Source organism: Lipotes vexillifer, unplaced genomic scaffold (assembly GCF_000442215.2).
Source record: "Lipotes vexillifer unplaced genomic scaffold, Lipotes_vexillifer_v1.1 scaffold476, whole genome shotgun sequence".
Lineage (NCBI taxonomy): Eukaryota > Metazoa > Chordata > Mammalia > Artiodactyla > Lipotidae > Lipotes > Lipotes vexillifer.
This window is the reverse complement of record NW_006791475.1, coordinates 930899-952323: the sequence shown is the minus strand read 5'-3', so window position 1 is coordinate 952323 and position 21425 is coordinate 930899. Positions and strand designations below refer to the sequence as shown.

The 21425-nt window shown below is 32.6% G+C and overlaps 1 protein-coding gene across 1 annotated transcript in view; it reads right to left on the bottom strand.

The window, feature by feature from the left end:
- Positions 1-21422, bottom strand: part of CDH9 (cadherin 9) — an 81548-nt gene extending 60126 nt beyond the window's left edge. The window contains exon 1 of the mRNA XM_007464444.1: positions 21195-21422. Within this exon, the coding sequence (XP_007464506.1) occupies positions 21195-21422 (228 nt within the window). The remainder of the gene's footprint in view (positions 1-21194) is intronic.
- Between the last annotated feature and the right edge of the window lie 3 nt (positions 21423-21425).

Below are 21425 nucleotides of genomic sequence, written 5' to 3'. Positions count from 1 at the left end.
ATAATGAATATTACTCAACTATAAAAAGAAACAAAGGACAGATATGTGCTACAGTGTGTATGAACATTAGAAATATTATGCTAAGTTAAAGAAGCTAGAAATAAAAGATGATATTGTATAGATTCCATTTATATGAAATATCCAAAATAGGTAAATACTTAAAGATAGAAAAAAGGTTAGTAGTTGACAGGGCTGGAGGTAGGGGGACTGGATAATGATTGCTTAGTGAATATAGGGTTTATATGAGGGGTGATAAAATGTTTTGGAACTAGAGTGATGGTTGCACACTGAAAATGTATGAAATTCCATTGAATTATATACTTCAAAATGATTAATTTTATATAAGTAATATTTCCAAAGAAGTTTAAAAAATGATAAATTGATGAAACATACGAATTTGGATCCTTTTACTTTTGAATTTCTTTCTCTCGTGTTATCATGAAGTTTTACAACACTACATAAAGAGAAGGCATCCTAGATGCTTCCAATGAGGAGATCACCAGCCCAGGAATATTCTCATGAACAGCTTTGGACATTAAAAGACAAAGGAGTGATCAATGCTACTCATGTTCATGTTGAAGTAATTTTGAAAATTAATTCTATACTCAGTAAAGTTATTAGTTAAACGTGAGAATAAAATCAAGACAATTCATTCATGGACACAGAGTTTACCTTCCATATGCCATTATCAAACAACTGAAGAGTTTAGACATCACATTAGACTTTCCAGTTAATCATATTGTTATGGCACTGGAGGCTTCCTGTTGAGAATGGTATTCATACATTTTGTCAACATAAAAAAGACAATCGGTTACCACAAAAAAATAAATTCTCTGTAAAATATCAATAGTTCAATTAAGAAACAAACTAAAGAGTAGCATGATTTTAATGACTAGTAGATATTGAGAAGAAAATTCATATGATCTTGAAGCTTTGCATATTTTCATTTGTCATTTAAGTGACACTAATTTTCAAACATACATTATAGCTCCCAGTTGTAAACTGGTGTATCATTTGGCATATGCTGACCTTTTGAAATTTTAGATAGAACTGCACTAACCCTTTTTAATGTCCTACTAAAATGCAGAGTCCTCTCCATCTCGCTGAACAATTATCAAGGATGCCTATATTCTATCACTTTGACTCTTCTTCTCCTGTTTGTTTTCCAGATCATCCCATTTATAATATTTTTAAGTAAATAAAATGAGAAAAAAAATTAATCAACTTAATTTCTATCCAAGCCAGTCAATGAACCAACCAACATAACTACTAATGGATCCATACATAATTTTAATTTTGTTGTAGATTTTATTTATTACATGAAAGTCCTAGAACAGCATCACCTTGACCACTATACAGAAATTTAGCACTATGTGTTCATTATCTTAGAGCCCTTTCTGCTATCAAATGCATGGTGTTATTACTAACTTTTATTGACCTTTCATCAAAGCAGTTAGCCTCCTGTTGCCAATAATCTCCTTACCTCTGTCCTCTTCCATTGTACTACCCACCAATAGGAGAAAAAAGCCCTAGACTTTCTCATTTTACTATATTTTGTGTTGGGTTTGATTTTGCTCTAAAGATCTCACTCTCTATCTAATCTGTTTAACAATTTTTTTTCTAAATAAGAATTATTTTCTTAATATAAATAACCTTCCTAAAAACTAAGACAATATATTTTCCTACAAAAAAAAAAATCTACTCTCTTTCAACAAGTTAATCTGCAGTGATTTCATGGGGATATAAAAGTTAAAAAACTACCCATGTTACTATTATTTGCAAATATAGTTACTATGATACATATGAGTACCGAATAATAATTGATCAGAACTCACTAAATCATATTAGAATTGATCATTTAGAACTACTGGTAATGATATAATCTTCAATCTACAGCATTTAGACTTTTGTCCTTTTAAAGGAATAGTGCTTCTTTTGTCTAGAGGAAAATGTAGAGCATAAAACAGTACCCAAATAACAGTACCCAAAGAATAGTGCTTCTTTTGTCTAGAGGAAAATATAGAACATAAAACAGTACCCAAATAATTTACATTCCTTTGTAGGATAGCAGCTAATCGAGCTTCTGGCTCCAGTCCACTTTGGGGTGCTCCCTGCTAGACCACTTTTAAATTTATTTTGGATAAGCCATTTAGGTCTTAGACTCCCTCAAAATATATAGAGAAAATAAGGCTAAGTACAAAGAATGTCAGTTCTATCTTTCCTTATTTGTGGTGACAGCAACTGTTCATTGCTGACATTTGAGCCCCACAAGAGCATTACAGGTTAATACTTTATAGTTTGCTACAAAGATGTGAAATGAGCACCAAGTCAATCATCAATCAATCAATCAATAGCCACCAATAGCCTTCTTCTAAAAGTTCCTGGAATAGAAAAACCCAGGAGCTTTTACTTCATTATTGTATTATTCTAGAGTGATGGGCACAAATGCAAGTTGACCTTAACCATATATCATATGAACATTAGTGCAGATTGGTAATTATTCCTTTTTAAAATAATACAGTATTTCACTGGACATTGTGAAGTGTTCCCCAGAGATCACTGGAATATATATATATATTTCAGGCACTTTTTTAGGCGTTAGGAATATAACAATGAAATATATGAGTGAAAATGCCTGCTGAATGGAGTTTACATTCTATAGAGAGAAATGGCGAAACAGTGAAAGGTACTCACACTATCTTTTTGAAATTACACCCAGCTGTTTAAACCTCTATTTGTTATTTCTTATAGTCTTCTTTTACTTTTTCATTAGATGCAAATTATAGACCCTACTGTGTACGAGCAACTATGCAATACATTGTATCTGCAGAGGTAAAAAACATAAACATTAATTTAATGGATTTACATTTTAGTGGAATGCAAAACATCCAAACAAAGGAAATATAAAATGGTGTTATTAAAGTATATATAGAAATATGTTCAGAGAAGAGGAAACCCAGGGAAGAAGATTTGAGGGTAACTTTTTTGGAATTGGTGATATATGAGGTAAATTTTGAAAGATGAATAGGTGTTATATCCAGTTGATGGGAAACAAAAGAGGTGAGAGATGGTTCAGGACACTTAAAAAAGAACAAACCATTTATAAAATGCTGGAGGTATAAGAAGCATAATCCAATCTAAAGACAATAATGATTTTGGTATGATTAGGCAGTCTAACCTTTGGTAGGGGAAGAGCCTAGTATTTAAAGAGAATGATGGGGCCAAGTCTGGACAGGATCTCATGCCAGGCAAAGTTGAATTTAAGTGTTAGTACTTTTCCTTACTATGAAAGCAATATGTGACAATGATAAAGAATTAAGATATCCTAAACATATAAAGCAAACTGTATATAAAGATCCCATCTGTCTTACCTCATTGACCTGAAATACAGTCTAATATATCAGAGGTATAAATATGCAATATTAACTGGTGTTGTCTGTCCTCCTAAAATTTGGTGTCTTGTACTTTTTCTTTTTCTTTTTTTTTACTAAATAATTTTCCTCGGAGAGCTTCTCATATCATTTTAAGTAGTTTCCTATACTCATTTTTCTCTGTGAAGGTATTGTTCATTCTTATTTAAGCAATTTTCAGTGAATGGATGTTTAAATCATTTTTGTTGTTATTATTGGTTATAATATTGAGTGATATATTGAATAATAAATACATACATATAGCTTCAAATATTTCTGAGCTTGTATCTAATGGGTACATTTCTGGGGGGAGAGTCACAGTATCAACTATTAACTATTATTTTATCTTTTGTCATTTTTGGATACTTATAGCTAAAATACACTTCAAAATCCCTTGCCAAGTCTCAAACTTTTTCATTTTTACAATGCTCATTGGAAAAGGACTAAATTTAATAATTGTTTAGATATTATTTTTGTTACTGTGAGTGAAGTAGAGAATCTGTTCTTATGTTAATTGGCCAGAAAAAGATTTTCGGGATGATTATCATTTTAAATTTTGGAAATAACATTGTGATAAATTAGAGCATGGGAGTAAGCAAAAGCAGAGATTCCAATTAAGTGGGTTGTTAAAATAAATTTAGCTTTTGCCCTTGGGTGTATGCTCCTGATCCCCATGACACTGGGCTATAAGATTTTTGTAAACATTCATTGTAAACCTTAGATGTCATATAGCATAGTGCCTAGAACTAACAATACATAGTTGTAGCATTTAATTATACTGTATTAATACTTTAAAATTCAAAATTTCCTTTGCCTGATATATATGCTTATTATTTCTTTTAATTCCCTTTTTCCTGTTTTATTGCTAACTGACATCAACAATTCTAAATTTTTATTTTTCTTCTACTGATGGGTGGGTTAAAAATTTATATATATATATGTGAAGTTATATATCTATATCTATATCTATATATATATCTTTTTCAGGATAAGTCATGGGTCTAAAACTTTCTTCATAACAAAACCAATTTTAAGTTCTTGAGCATTTTTAATGACACTTTGAATTTTTAAATTAAAATGAATGTTTAAAATATAGTAGTAAATCCTGAATTCTAATATTTTGAGAGATGTCAGGTTTTTGTTTTTATGGAAATGTCACAAAATGAAATAGTCATTGACTTTTTCTTTATACATATAATTGAAATTATATAGTTACTGACCTTAAATTACTCTTCTGTGTAATCAGTTAAACTTTTTCAAGTAGCCAGGTGAGTGACCATAAGGCACATTATTTTACTGTAAAGAATAATCTTTATAGATTTATTTATAGTTTTTCTAACAAATTACCTAACCTTAGAAATATATGAGAAAAAACAAACTCACTATATCAATATATATACATGATGTGCATGGTTCCACATGTCATATAAATGACCTTCCCAACATTGTGTTGCTTGGATATTTATGACCAAGCTTCACTTTTCAAGTTATGTCATATTTACTTGGCTAGTTAGCTAAAATAAACATAGAAAATAACTAAGTCATTACAATCCAAAGAAGTATGACAGAATAATTGAGTATACCTTGAAGGTTTTTCGTTAGTAATCTTCATTTCTCTGCCTTCACTGATTTTTTCCATATATTTACATAGACTAGATCTTATTTATTTGAGAAAAAACTCACTTTGCAAATTTGACCTTGTCTTGTATACTAGTATACATATAAATAAGATGATATTTCTCATAAATGTTCCAAGTCCTACAGTAATTCAGATGTCTACTGTGAATACAGTAAGAACAGTCCTGGGATCTTCACATATAATTCAAATTGAATACCAACATAAACTTTCATCGGGCTTCCCAATATATGAGAAAAAACAAACTCACTATATCAATATATATACATGATGTGCATGGTTCCACATGTCATATAAATGACCTTCCCAACATTGTGTTGCTTGGATATTTATGACCAAGCTTCACTTTTCAAGTTATGTCATATTTACTTGGCTAGTTAGCTAAAATAAACATAGAAAATAACTAAGTCATTACAATCCAAAGAAGTATGACAGAATAATTGAGTATACCTTGAAGGTTTTTCGTTAGTAATCTTCATTTCTCTGCCTTCACTGATTTTTTCCATATATTTACATAGACTAGATCTTATTTATTTGAGAAAAAACTCACTTTGCAAATTTGACCTTGTCTTGTATACTAGTATACATATAAATAAGATGATATTTCTCATAAATGTTCCAAGTCCTACAGTAATTCAGATGTCTACTGTGAATACAGTAAGAACAGTCCTGGGATCTTCACATATAATTCAAATTGAATACCAACATAAACTTTCATTTCGGGCTTCCCTGGTGGCGCAGTGCTTGAGAGTCCGCCTGCCGATGCAGGAGACGCGGATTCGTGCCCCGTTTCGGGAAGATCCCACATGCCGCGGAGCGGCTGGGCCCGTGAGCCATGGCCATTGAGCCTGCGCGTCCGGAGCCTGTGCTCCGCAAATGGGAGAGGCCACAAAAGTGAGAGGCCCCCAAAACGCAGGAAAAAAAAAAAAAAAAAAAAAAACTTTCATTTCCTCTAACTTTTCTGATCCGTAGTGAGGAAAAGAATGTTAGCAGTAAAAAGCTCAAAAAGGCTTCTGACATAGAAGAGGCCATTCTTATCACAATTCACACATTTCAGCTACCTTTTATTCTGTGAAATTCCTTGTAACATAAATGCCAACTCTGCTTCTTTTCAGCTTTATGCAAAGCTAAAAAAGGGAGCCTCTATTTCTAGCTTTGACCAAAAGTCAGAAAAGACAATGTGTACTGTATGATTCCACCATTGTTCACCATAAAAATGGTCAAGATGAAGCACATATTACAAGGAGTTAAATGACATGAGAGAAAATTAGGATTCATTTATCAGTCATATTATATCTCATAGAATAGAAACGAAGGTTATAGCCTTTTAAAAAGTCAATTTTTATACTCTGGGGAGTGCTAACTACGGCAATGTATTATCACTCTCACTATTTTATTCCAACTTTAGAGAAATAACTGGTAGGAACAACTTTAAATAGTATTATCCATTATGATCTCAATGCACAAAATTCATTAAATATAAAAACCTGCAAGTCAAAAAGAAGGGAGTTTAGAGTGAATTATTATCATGCATCATAGTATTTGTATATGTTGCTAAAATCAACTGCATGGTTGAAATGTACTTTAACAACAGTATTTGTCTTAGAATATTGGCTTGCAAAGTTTAATCTCCTTACAAAGAAAGCTATTTTTATTGCTCTGGTGTGTGTGTGTGCATATGCCTGCACTGTACTAGGGGTATTGAATTTGAAAAGGACTTTGTTTTTATTCACAGCATACACACAACTGCATACACACACACACAGATACAACTGTGTGATAAGAACATTTAAAAACCCTATAAAATATACAGTAATATCACAGAGAAAACAGCAACTGCTAACTGGCAGATGGGTAAATGAATCATAAAGAGTGATATTAAATGTAGACCTTTTAAATTGAACAAGATTCAATAGTCACAGAATTGATTGGAGAGGATAAATAAACTGTGGAGAGATGGGGGTTAAATGGCACTTTAAATATAGTGTGATTATGCTGTGAATAATAGTGAATATTCAACTATTAACAGTTTTAAAAGAATTGTAATCTCATTCAGATTTGACGGATGAATCAAAGCTTCACAGACAAGCAAAAGCTAAAAGAATTCAGCCCCAACAAACGAGTTGTACAACAAATGCTAAAGCAACTTTTCTAGGTAGGATACACAAGAGAAGAAAAAGATCTACAAAAACAAACCCAAAACAATTAAGAAAAATGGTAATAGGAACATACATATTGATAATTACCTTAAATGTGAATGGATTAAATGTTCCAACCAAAAGACACAGGCTCACTAAATGATACAAAAACAAGACCCATATATATGCTGTCAACAGTAGACCCACTTCAGACCTAGGGACACACACAGAATGAAAGTGAGGGGATGGAAAAAAATATTCCATGCAATGGAAATCAAAAGAAAGCTGGAGTAGCAATACTCATATCAGATAAAATAGACTTTAAATAAAGAATGTTACAAGGGACAAGGAAGAACACTACATAATTATCAAGGGATTGATCCAAGAAGAAGATATAACAATTATAAATATATATGCACCCAACATAGGAACACATCAATACATAAAGCAAATGCTAACAGCTATAAAAGAGGAAATCAATAGTAACACAATAACAGTGGGGTACTTTAACACCTCACTTACACCAATGGACAGATCATCCAGACAGAAAATTAACAAAGAAACACAAGTTTTAAATGACACAATAGACCAGATAGATTGAATTGATATTTATAGGACATTCCATCTGAAAACAGCAGGTTACACTTTGTTCACAAGTGCACATGGAATATTCTCCAGGATAGATCACATCTTGGGTCACAAATTAAGCCTCTGTAAATTTAAGAAAACTGAAATGATATCAAGCATCTTTTCCGACCACAATCCTATGAGATTAGAAATCAATTACAGGGAAAAAAATGTAAAAAACACAAACACATGGAGGCTAAACAATATATTACTAAATAATCAAGACATCACTGACGAAATCAAAGAGGAAATCAAAAAATACCTAGAGACAAATGACAATGAAAACATGATGATACAAAACCTATGGGATGCAGCAAAAGCAGTTCTAAGAGGGAAGTTTATAGCAATAAAATCCTACCTCAAGAAACAAGAAACATCTCAAATAAACAATCTAACCTTACACCTAAAGGAACTAGAGAAAGAAGAACAAACAAAACCCAAAGTTAGTAGAAGGAAAGAAATTATAAAGATCAGAGCAGAAATAACTGAAATAGAAACAAACAATAGTAAAGATCAATAAAACTAAAAGCTGGTTCTTTGAGAAGACAAAAAAGATTGATAAACCTTTAGTCCAACTCATCTAGAAAAAGAGGAAGAGGATTCAAATCAATAAAATTAGAAATGAGAAATGAAAAGTTACAATGGATACTGCAGAAATACAAAGTATCATAAGAGACTACTGCAAGCAACTCTATGCCAATAAATTGGACAACCTGGAAGAAATGGAAAAATTCTTAGAAAGGTACAGCTTTCCAAGACTGAACCAGGAAGAAAGAAAATATGAACAGACAAATCACAAGTAATGAAATTGAAACTGTGATTAAAAATCTTCCAACAGGGCTTCCCTGGTGGCGCAGTGGTTGAGAGTCCGCCTGCCGATGCAGGGGACGTGGGTTCGTGCCCCGGTCCGGGAGGATCCCACATGCCGCGGAGCGGCTGGGCCCGTGAGCCATGGCCACTGAGCCTGCGCGTCCGGAGCCTGTGCTCCGCAACGGGAGAGGCCACAACAGTGAGAGGCCCGCGTACCGCCAAAAAAAAAAAAAAAAAAAGAAAATCTTCCAACAAACCAAAGTCCAGAACCTGATGGGTTCACAGGTGAATTCTATCAAACATTTAGAGAAGAGCTAACACCCATCCTTCTTAAACTCTTCCAAAAAATTGCAGGGGAAGGAAAACTCCCAAACTCATTCCACGAGGCCACCATCACCCTGATACCAAAACCAGACATAGATACTACAAAAAAAGAAAATTACAGCCCAATATCACTGAAAAACATAGATGCAAAAACTCTGAACAAAATACTAACAAACAGAATCCAACATAAAAGGATCATACACCATGATCAAGTGGGATTTTTCCCAGGAATGCAAGGATTCTTCAACATATGCAAATCAATCAATGTGATACACCATATTAACAAATTGAAGAATAAAAACTATATGATCATCTTAATAGATGCAGAAAAAGCCTTTTAAAAACATTAGCACCCATTTATGATAAAAACTCTCCAGAAAGTGGGCATAGAGGGACCATACCTCAACATAATAAAGGCCATATAGGACAAACCCACAGCAAACACCATTCTCAATGGTGAAAAACTGAAAGCATTCCTCTGAGATCAGGAATAAGACAGATGTCCACTCTCGCCACTAGTTTTCAACATAGTTTTGGAAATCCTAGCCATGGCAATCAGAGAAGAAAAAGAAATGAAATGAGTACAAATTGGAAAAGAAGTAAAACTGTCACTGTTTGCGGATGACATGATACTATACATACATAATCCTAAAGATGCCACCAGAAAACTACTAGAGCTAATCAGTGAATTTGGTAAAGTTGCAGGATACAAAATTAATGCACAGAAATCTCTTGCATTCCTATACACTAACAACAAAATATCAGAAAGAGAAATTAAGGAAACAATCCCATTCACTACTGCAACAAAAACAGTAAAATACCTAGGAATAAAACTCCCTAAGGAGGTAAAAGACCTGTACTCAGAAAACTATAAGACACTGATGAAAGAAATCAAAGGTTACACAACAGATGGAGGGATATACCATGTTCTTGGATTGGAAGACTCATTACTGTCAAAATGACTATACTATCCAAAGCAATCTACAGATTAAATGCAACCCCTATCAAATTACCAGTAGCAATTTTTACAGAAGTAGGACAAAAAATCTCAAAATTTGTATGAGACACAAAAGACCCCAAATAGGCAAAGCAAAATTGAGGGAAAAAAACAGAGCTGGAAGAATCAGACTCCCTGACTTCAGACTATAGTGCAAAGCTACAGTAATCAAGAAAATATGGTACTGGCACAAACAGAAATATAGATAAATGGAACAGGATAGAAAGTCCAGAGATAAACCCATGCAACTATTGTCAACTAATCTATGACAAAGGAGGCAAGGATATACAGTGGAGAACAGACAGTCTCTTCAATAAGTGGTGCTGGGAAAACTGGACAGCTACATGTAAAAAATGAAACTAGAACACTCCCTAACACTGTATACAAATATAAACTCAAAATGGATTAAAGACCTAAATGTGAGACCGGACACTGTAAAACTCTTAGAGGAAAACGTAGGAAGAACACTCTTTGTCATAAGTCCCAGTAAGATCCTTTTTGACCCACCTCCTAGAGAAATGGAAATAAAAACAGAAATAAACAAATGGGACCTAATGAAACTTAAAAGCTTTTGCACAGAAAAGGAAGCCATAAAAAAGATGAAAAGACAACCCTCAGAATGGGAGAAAATATTTGCAAATGAAGCAACTGACAAAGGGTTAATCTTCAAAATATACAAGCAGCTCATGCAGCTCAATATCAAAAAACAAACAACCCAATCCGAAAATGGGCCGAAGACCTAAATAGACATTTCTCCAAAGAAGATATACAGATTGCCAGCACACACATGAAAGGATGCTCAACATCACTAATCATTAGAGAAAGGCAAATCAAAACTACAATGAGGTATCACCTCACACCAGTCAGAATGGCCATCATCAAAAAATCTAGAAACAATAAATGCTGGAGAGGGTGTGGAGAAAAGAGAACTCTCTTGCACTGTTAGTGGGAATGTAAATTGATACAGCCACCATGGAGAACAGTATGGAGACTCCTAAAAAAACTAAAAATAGAATTACCGTATGACCCAGCAATCCCACTACTGGGCATATACCCTGAGAAAACCATAATTCAAAAAGTCATGTAGCACAATGTTCATTGCAGCTCTATTTACAATAGCCAGGACATGGAAGCAACCTAGATGCCCATCAACAGATGAATGGATAAAGAAGATGTGTTACATATATACAATGGAATATTACTCAGCCATAAAAAGAAATGAAATTGAGTTATTTGTTGTCTGGTGGATGGACCTAGAGTCTGCCATACAGAGTGAAGTAAATCAGAAGGAGAAAAACAAATACCGTATGCTAATACATATATATGGAATCTTAAAAGAAAAGTTTCTGATGTACCTAGTGGCAGAACAGGAATAAAGACACAGACGTAGAGAATGGTCTTGAGGACACAGGGAGGGGGAAGGGTAAGCTGGGATGAAGTGAGAGAGTAGCTTTGACATATATATACTACCAAATGTAAAATAAATAGCTAGTGGGATGCAGCTACATAGCACAGGGCGATCAGCTCGTTGCTTTGTGACCATCCAGAGGGGTGGGATAGGGAGGGTGGGAGGGAGATGCAAGGGGGAGGGGATATGGGGATATATGTATACATATGCTGATTCACTTTGTTATACAGCAGAAGCTAGCACAACATTGTACAGCAATTATACTACAATAAAGATGTTAAAAAAATTTTTTAAGTTAAAAAAAGTTTATATTTTTATCATTGAAGTGATACCTAATAATGAAATGGGTCTTTAAGATTAATTACTCGATGTGCTTTCCATATTAGTTCTATATTATGACTTCAGTTAATGGCCTAAGAAATTGGAAAACCTAAGTTACTAAGTTCAGTGTAGCCTGTGGAAAGTCCTGCTAGATATCTGATTACATAATTATATCACTTGCTTTTGTACTTTAGCTTGCAGTCACCTTTATAGCCTCTATTTTTGTTTGTATTCTTTACTTCAAAGTTTCCTTGAAGATTAGCAGTGCAAATCATATTAACTATTGATATACATTTGAGACTGAGTTTAAATTTATCACAAACATATAACTGTAAAACAATATCCAATTTCAACTCCTTCCATGACCAAGGCTTTTCAAGAAATTCTAACAAAACCAACAGCAAGAAGTTTCACTGATTTGAGTGTGTGTCTCTCTACCGTAATATATCTTCAGAAACGTGTTAATAAATATTTCTTTGTATGGACTTTCATTTTTGTACTGTGATTTCATTTCCTGCTTTAATATCATGAATGAATTTAAGGTTAAAACAGTGTTTATAATGCATCTTTACTTTTAAAATCTCATTAAAAATTAACAAAGTAACATGTATTGCTTATAATATTTAATGTGGCTCAATTTTACCAACTTATTTTGCATAATATATTTTAAGACAATTTTTCCCTCTTCTGCTCTATTTTGTTAAAATCACGTCTTGATGTTAAAAAAAAAGGCCATCTTTAATGAGCAAAATAATGATTTTTGTACTTAAGAAAATTAATAAGTAAAACATCACGATATGTGATATTTCTTTCCTTTTGCAAAACTCCATTAAAGCAGTTCAGTGAGTTTGGAAGACATCCCCCTGTTCATTTTCAGTTCTATCTTGTGCTTAATCAGTGCAGTGATTATAATAGTGATGATAACATCACACTCTTGTGTTCAAAAACCTAGATTACTTTCAACATTGAATTGAGTGCTAATAAATGCCAGACACTGAACTAGGGGGAAAAATCTATATTTTCAAAGAATAAGCCAGTCTGAATGGATATAATGGAAGTATTTTTATGAAATGCTCTTTATGTTTATTTTATATAACCCTATTATGTACATAGTAGAAGAGTAGATAGTTCAAAAGAGACACCTGACTTCTGCCCTCATGCTCTCACTGATGTACTGGTAGATTGAGTGGTGGTGTTCAAAACTGCCCTGGAAAGAAGGGACATCTATCATTGTTCTCAGTGGGCATTTGAGATAGGAATGGAAAAGCAGAAATGTGACTCTAAAATAGGCTTGCTGGTCCAGACAAGAAGTGAATAGAAAACATTTACAAATGGCCACAGCAAATTTCCATTTGAAGGTCTGCGTTCTTTGTCAGGAAGAAAACAGTGTGCCATCATGTTTCTTAACATGCCAGAGAACCTTAAAATACCAAGGATCGTATTGTTTAGAGTAACATATCACAGTAAGGAACTAATTCTCACTACCACTTATGATATAAAACACTCTGAAAGTCCTACCTGATATAATAAACCGTGAAACAGAAATAATAAGTATACCTCTGGGGAAAAAATAGAACTTATTTTGACTTAGCACATTTGAAACATTTTTAAATCTTACAATATTGTAATAAGTCTTACTGGTTCATGAAATGTGCATAGTCACATCATGATGTGTTTTCTCAAAAGCAGTCTTGACGTTTAGGTTTTTATCCTCACAGGTAATTTCACTGGACAAATATATCCACTGAGAATAATTATGAAAGCATGACCCAAATAAAGGATATACAGACAAACAAAACTGCTTGATGACATGAAACACCAATCAAAAGAGGTGGTGTTGCAAAGCCTATGACCTTGAGTTAAATTTTTGTGGCCTAATATCATTACCAGACTTTCCTCTAAGGGTACTTTCCAGATACAGTTAGGAACGTATAATTAGAGCCCAAGCAGGAAGAAGCAGTATTACTGGGCTGAGGAGACACTAATTGGAGTTTGGGTTTGCCAGGGTAGCTAGAAACTGGAGAGCACAATCTTAGGGAGGAGAGGGTCACAGAGAATGGAACCCTCAAGTCTCCGTTAACATCTCCAAGTTGATGTCTAAACTTCACATGCACAATATCCAACTCCAAGAAACTTAGTAGAAAATGTCAGCAAGAAGGCTAAGGAGTTGTGAATTTCATCAGCGAGAAACAGAAATTAGAGTTCTATCTTGCCAAGTTATTGTGGGTTTGCAACTACTCCTATAGAGCTCAGAAAGAAACAAGTTCTAGAAGTAATGACAAAACTGAAATGGTTCAGGCACAATATAAAATCTGTATAAATAAAAAGAGTGATAAAACAAAATGGGTGAGATGTTGATAATTGGTAAATCTTGCTGAATGCTGTATAGTTCTTTGTACAATTTGAACGACCCTCAGAATGTTTGAAATTAATTCAAAATAAAGTTAAAAGAAATACATGGGGATATTGATTATGATGGCATTTAATCTTTAGATTATTTTTTAATCTTCTAATCCCTAAGCATATTGTATTTCTCCATTTTGGTCTCCTTTAATGTTTCTAGCATTCATAGTTCAACTTGAATTCATGAGAGTTCCAGCTTGTTCATATCACATTCACTTGGGATTTTCTGTCTTTTTACTCTTGGTCATTCTGGTGTTTGAGTGGTTTAAATCTACATGTCCATGCTGTTTATTAATTTTGTAGAACTGGCCACAAAAATAAAATGATCGTACATTTTAAAATTTGGTGCAAAAAGATCTGCTGGTCTAAGAAGGCTAGTGAATACCAAGCAGGATTAATAAAACACATTTAGGTATCAAAGTAAGATACTTGCTAAGACAAACTATTGAGAACTTGAAAAGCAACCAGAGACAAATACTAATTATATACAGAGCAACAATGGTAAGAATAATGACTGACTTATTAAAAGTAATAGAATCCACAATGCAATGTAACAAAATTTTAAAGTGCTGAAAGGAAAAAATAAATAAAAACTGTCAAATCAGTATATATTTCTATAACCAATTAAAATATTTTTCAAAATTAAAAGTCAAATAGTGATATTTTCAGATTAAAAAGAGCCAAGAAAATTTGCTTCCAGCAAACTCATACTACAAGTAATGCTAAAGGAAGTCTTCAGTTTGAAGGGAAATGGTAGCATACAGAAATTAAGATCTACATGAAAGAATGAAAAGCATGACTGGAAGTGGTAATCATGTAATATAACATAATTTTTAAAAATTTTTTGCTTTTAAATAAATAATAAAATGCCTAAATAATAAACATTAGCAATGTATGATGCACTTTATAATATATACAGAAGGAAAATATAAGACAAAAATAGAATGAAGTCCCACAGGCAAGAGAAATTATATTGTTGAAAGATTACTGTAATAATTGTAAGCATGTTATAAACAATTATAAAATATTAATTCAGTTCACAGTATAATATGTTAAGGATGAATTATAAAGGACATAAATTCAGATATTTAAAAATATGCAATTAACAAAAAAGATGGTAGGAAGGCAGAAACAAAGGTATGAAAATAAATGGGACAAAAGAAAATAAGAAAATGGCAGACTCGAATCCAAGTATATCAATAATTGCATTTTATATGAGTGGACTTAACATTCCAATTAAATGTTAAATATTATCAGACTGGATAAAAAAGCATAAACCAACTCTGAGCTGTTTACAAGAGCTGCATTTTTACTATAATTACACAGAAAGACTGAAAACAAAAGGATGGAAACAGATAAACAACAAAAACACAAACATAAGTGAGTTGGCATGGATAAATTTGGATCAGGCAAAGTAAACTTCAAGCAAGTAGTATTATCAAAGATAAAGGTGATATTTCATAATAATGAAACATCAATTAATCAGAAACATAAAAGATAATTGGGCATGCACCTAATACTTGCATAGAAATAAATGAAAAAATTGACAAACGTAAGAAGAGAACTTTTTAAATGGAACTGTTTAATATTCTTCTAACAGTAAGAATTGGACAAAGGAGATACACAAATTGTAATGACAGGGAACTGAAAAATACCGTCATCATCTTTACCTAAGATTGCAAAATACTATACTCTGTTAACTAAGCAATGCACATTTTTTTCAAGTATTAAGACACATTTACCAAAATAGTTTTTAAAAGGAAGTTTTTTTCTAAAACCAATAACACACAATAGCAACAAATCTTGATTGTATTCATAGAGGAAAAATAGTATATACACTGGAGGAGAATGTAATTTTAATTAAAAAAAAAACTTTTGTTGTTAGAAAGTACTGAGGGAGTTGAAACTTCGCAAAATAACAAACATATCACTCCCACTGTAGAAGAAGACCTCTTTCCCCTTAGATTTGCCAAGTTACTTATTCATTAACCTTGAACCCTTGTTTTTGGCTCTAATTTTTAATGTATAGTTCTAACTATGATGATTTATAGCAATCACATCACTAGGAAATTCTGGCTGAGAAATAGAATATTTACTGAGGAAATTCCACTAATTATAAATTTAATAGCATATCTAGAGTGACCACAATTACTTTATGATTTAAATCAGTGTAAAGAAGGCTGGACAATTTTTAGAATAACTTTCTAACACCTTTCCCATGAACACCACCATCATAGCTATAAGACCCTTAACGTGAGTTATTAGGATTTATTGTGGACAAATTACAAAATGTTTGCATGAGGAAAGTTTGAATATTTGTGATTATCTGGTAAAAATGTCTGTGTTCACTGGAACAGGGAAATATGGCAGTTCCTAAATTAATGAATAAACAAACATTATTAATTTAGAGAATGATTCCAGTTTAGGTGAAAGTTTAGGTATTAGGAATTCAGTCCATTGGATAAGAAAAACAATGTGTCATCTTTCCCCTAAATTGAGACTTCTATTGGGTCTTTCTCCTAGCAGTCCAGCAATAATAGCATTTTGCTTATTATAGATAGAGAATTTCCTATCTACAATAAGCTATTTCTATCTCTTTCGAAGATAAGGACCAGTTCATCTTATTGACTCCTATTTTTAGGACTCCGCATAGTGTCCCACATTGTAGGTGTTCAGTTTTTCAAGCTAATTGAACAGTAATGCACAGGGTTAACATCCACATTAAGGTACAGTGATAAATTTACAAATAAATATCCAACATACAAATATCCTATGTTGTTGAAAGAGAAGTCATATAAATTTTCTGAAATGCAGTTGACTAATATACATCCAGAACTTTAAACTCATTCATATCTTTGATTCTGCAAAATTCACTTTCAATAATTTATCCTAAAGATAATTTTTTTGAATTTTTGAATTCTATTTTACTTTTTTATACAGCAGGTTCTTATTAGTTATCCATTTTATACATATTAGTGTATATATGTCAACCCCAATCTCCCAATTCATCCTAAATATAATTTAAAGCACACTAAAAATTATCAGGTACAAAATTTTTATCACAGAGAGATGTGAGTGTGTGTGTATGTGTGTGTGCGTGCACACACGCATGTATAAAACCAGACAGTCTAAATAGAATATTTGGAAATTTTTTAAATGGTTGTGATTATGTATACGACATAATATGACATGGCTAATATTGACATTTTAACAATATCCAAAAACACAACATCGAATGAGAAAGGCAAAATAAAATATTCATAAACAATAGAAAATCAAGAATGTTAAGAAAATACAACTAGTAAATAAGTAGAAATATGTAAACAATTTACCTTGTCTTGGTGGTATGCTTATAGTTTTCTTTGATTTTTTAATTAATTTTTAATTTTCTAGACCTTTTTTTTGTAGGTAGCACAAATTCCTTTTATTATAATGATAATAATGATAATTACTACGAATAATAATAATTAATGATGCTTGTGCTTAAATACTTTCCCCTATTGCTCTCCCTGTACCCTCCTGAAGAATCTACTACTTCTATTTCTTTCTTTTTTCTTTTGTTTTCTTCTTTTGTTAACACTGATGAGTATGTAAGGGTGCATTTGATCCTCTGAAAGTTTGGAAGTAGAGGAAGAGAATGTTGGAGTATTAGAAACAGTTCAAAAGCAGCAAAATCGGTAGAAGATATCAGGAAAAGTCACACATATAATTGGGAATCATACTAATAAACATTTTCTACCACATTCTAATATATTTTGAATGTTTTTAACTTAAATTCCAGAAAAAATATGCTCACTAATATATTTTAAATGAAAAATTTTCTAGAAGTAGCTATAATTCCTAATTCCATCAGAACTTATTTAACTTTTAATTATAAATACTTGTGGTAGTTATTTTGGAGTGAAATGATTCTAAACTGTATGTGCTGTTTTGAGGTCCTAGAGCAAAATGGGAGGGGCTTGGTTACAATTAGGGCCTTCAAGTATAACAGAAATATAGAAAGGGAATCAACTTTCGTGTAACGTGTCAGGAACAGGAAATATATTTCTTTTAATTTTGCTCTTTCTGTGCTTTATAGTGTTGATCTCTCAGGACCCAGATTAATAAATACTCAGTAAAGATCTATTGAGATATCAACTGAATATTAATGTTGAGTAAATACGTCAAATATTTTGAGAAAATAAGAAAAAAACCTTAAATCTAACACTAATTCAAATCCCAAATGTCACAGATTCTAGGAGATAAATTGCTAGACCAAGATAATTAAAATTGTGCCATAAATAAGGTTTTGATAGATGATTTCATAACTTTGACAGGAAGTTCTAGCTGGGGAGAATGAAGATGGGCTTATTGTAGGAGGATGTACTTGATGTAGGACTTAAAGCAGAGAAGAGATGAGATTATGGAAAAGGATGTTAGATACTCTGTGGAAAAGTGCCTGTGAACATGATCAGATAGAGGTCAAGTATTTGGAAAAGGAAAGCTTTCACTTTTTTAGGAGCCAAGGCTACTTAATTATGGGAATATAGAACATAGGCAGGAATACACAATGATACTGAACACTGAAATCTACCTAAGTAAATTTAGGTTATTTTTCTATATACATTTTGTCCAAGAGATTGATATCATTCCAGAAACAGTGTATAATATATTTTTGAGAATTAAAAATTAGATAAAGTCAAGTGAAAAGACTATATTTAGTGTGCTGATGCAATGGTGCAGAGATGTGGTATTACAGTACTGGCAGTGAGGGGATTGGCAGTAAGAATGAAATGATAGCTCTCTATTGTAAAAGTAGATTTTGTAGAATTCAGTATGAAATAAGCTTTTGTAGACTGTCCTGAGCACCTAGCCTTAATGCTTAATATTTTTCTCACATGTTCTTAGTTTTAAACAATGAAACTGTAAAGAGCGTTTTGGGATACAATGTGCCCATAAATCAGAAGCAGCTGGTACATGTACTGCACCATAAGTAATGACATTCTAAAACCTTTATAAAGATCATTTATTTAGATTCTGAAAAACACTATAATGGGCTATAAAAACTTATTAAATATCCTTCAGGAAATTTCAGACTTTATTTCTGTCTCTGTACAAATCATACTGCCATACTCTAAAAGCCTAAGAGAAAATCGCCTATCCAAGAACATCATTTTATATATGCTTGGGGAAAAATATCCATATTTAGTGCACACATCAACATATGAAAGTTCAAGAGAGAGAGTCATCCCACCGTTTGATACTCAATCAAATATAAACCAGACTCCTAACGATTTGGCAGCTGGTGTTTCTGTTTCTCATCATTTTAGTTAACACCTACACCAGTACTATCCAGTTGTAACCAAGAGTTTCATGAATGTTAGAATTCTCTTCCAGTTCCGAATTCTATGATTATACTTTGGATAATTTCAGCTATGGAATAGTAAACGTTTTGGAATTAAAACTATGAAAAAATGAGAGCTAATTCTGTAAAAAAGATACCTTATTGAATTTAGATGGTGACTATTTATAGGCAGTTCGACAACTGCACTTAGCAAATCAAGTACAAATACATATCTCTGGGACTTCCCTCGTGGTCCAGTGGTTAAGATTCTGTGCTTCCAAAGCAGGGGGCGCGGGTTTGATCCCTGGTCAGGGAACTAAGATCCCACGTGACGTGTGAAGTGGCCAAATAATTTTTAAAAAGTACATATCTTTTAACTAAAATGTATTGGTCAATTAAGTTGATATTTCAGAATTATTGTATGAATATTGTTTCCTTTAGAAATAATAAATACTATCTCTGTACATTTATCTCTTCATGTAATAAATATGTTTTAACAACCAGATATTAAAATACTTAAATCTGCTCAGTTCTCAATAATTATAGACATGTGAGCAATCGATTATTAATCCATGATAGCTATGGATTTTTCAAGATCTAGATCTAATGTGTAAAAAATCAATGGCATATGAAGTTTCTCTAACAGAATAGTAGGAGACTTTGCTATGCTTCTTGTTAAATTTAATTCTTCTCTTGAGCAGTATTACTATTTTGCCCAAGTAATTCAGTCACATGTGTCTGTTCAAATTACTGTGAAACTACATGGCAATTGTTACTACTTTGTAATCTTCCTGAGTAAGAACCAAAGGTGTCCCTTACTATAGAAAACAGAATTAGTAAACTTCAGTTTGCATTATTGTGAAAACAAAAATTGCTCTTAATTTCAACACTTCTGACTTTTCTCTCTTATATTGCAAACATCTGAAATGACATAAAATATTCTACAGTATTTCCTTATAAAAAATCCTCATAATTCATCCTCTTAGTCCTTTGGTATACCCTGACACTGAAAGCAAATTGATCATCCCAGATTTGTGCTCCACCCACAGTGAATTTGTACAAGAGAGTTTAACACAGATTCACATCCCATGCTGTGTGTAAAAACATCTCAGCATGTTTGGGTGTTTCATAGTACTGGTCTAACTTCATCCCATTAGACTAACATTTGTGTAGATGTGTGAGTGTGTGTTCGCATGTATATTTGTGTTTCTTTTTTCTTGCCATATGTAATCCCACCACCTTGGATTTATCCACGTGCAATTTTTAATTTTTTTACTAGCACTTCCTACCTACATACCCAGCTCCCTCCACAATCCTAGAAAATATCAGAAATTTGGAGTTAAGAAATCTTAGTGACATTTTAATTTAACTTTTTTGATAAATTATTCATCAGCAGAGACCAATACGTTTTGGTAACTTTTGGTATATTGCAATTGCATTTTGCTTTGCTTCATATAAAACAGAGTTATTATTTACCCATAACTTTAAATTTCAAAGAAAGTTTTTTTTAATCATTTAGATGCACATGCATAATATTAAATCATATCTAGCTGATTAATAAGGAATTAAGTCCACAAATTAGTTTTTTTATTTTGAGGCTTACTATGGTTACTGACCTAAACTAACTACCTGAATAAATCACATTCCCCACACTATCCTCCTGAAAGAATTTACAACATGATGCCTTCTGCACATTGCCATTTGTCAAATACTTTAAAATAATCATTAGTGATGTGGAAAGCTGCTGTAAAAAATAACTATCACTTTCAGCTTCTAGACTTATATAAAAATTCTTACCTTGCCTACATATTGTGTGTCTGTACCTGTGTACTCTTCCAACAAGAAGAATTGATTCCACATCCAGCCACGCTTGGTACGATGTAGCGTTTTACCATCATCTTGTGTCAGACCCACTATCCTTTCACTTGGTAAATCACTGTTAGCTTTTTCTTGAAATGGGATAGCATCAATTGTATGAAACATATAGGTCCAGATGAATAGTGGTAGGCAATGATAAGTCCTCATTAT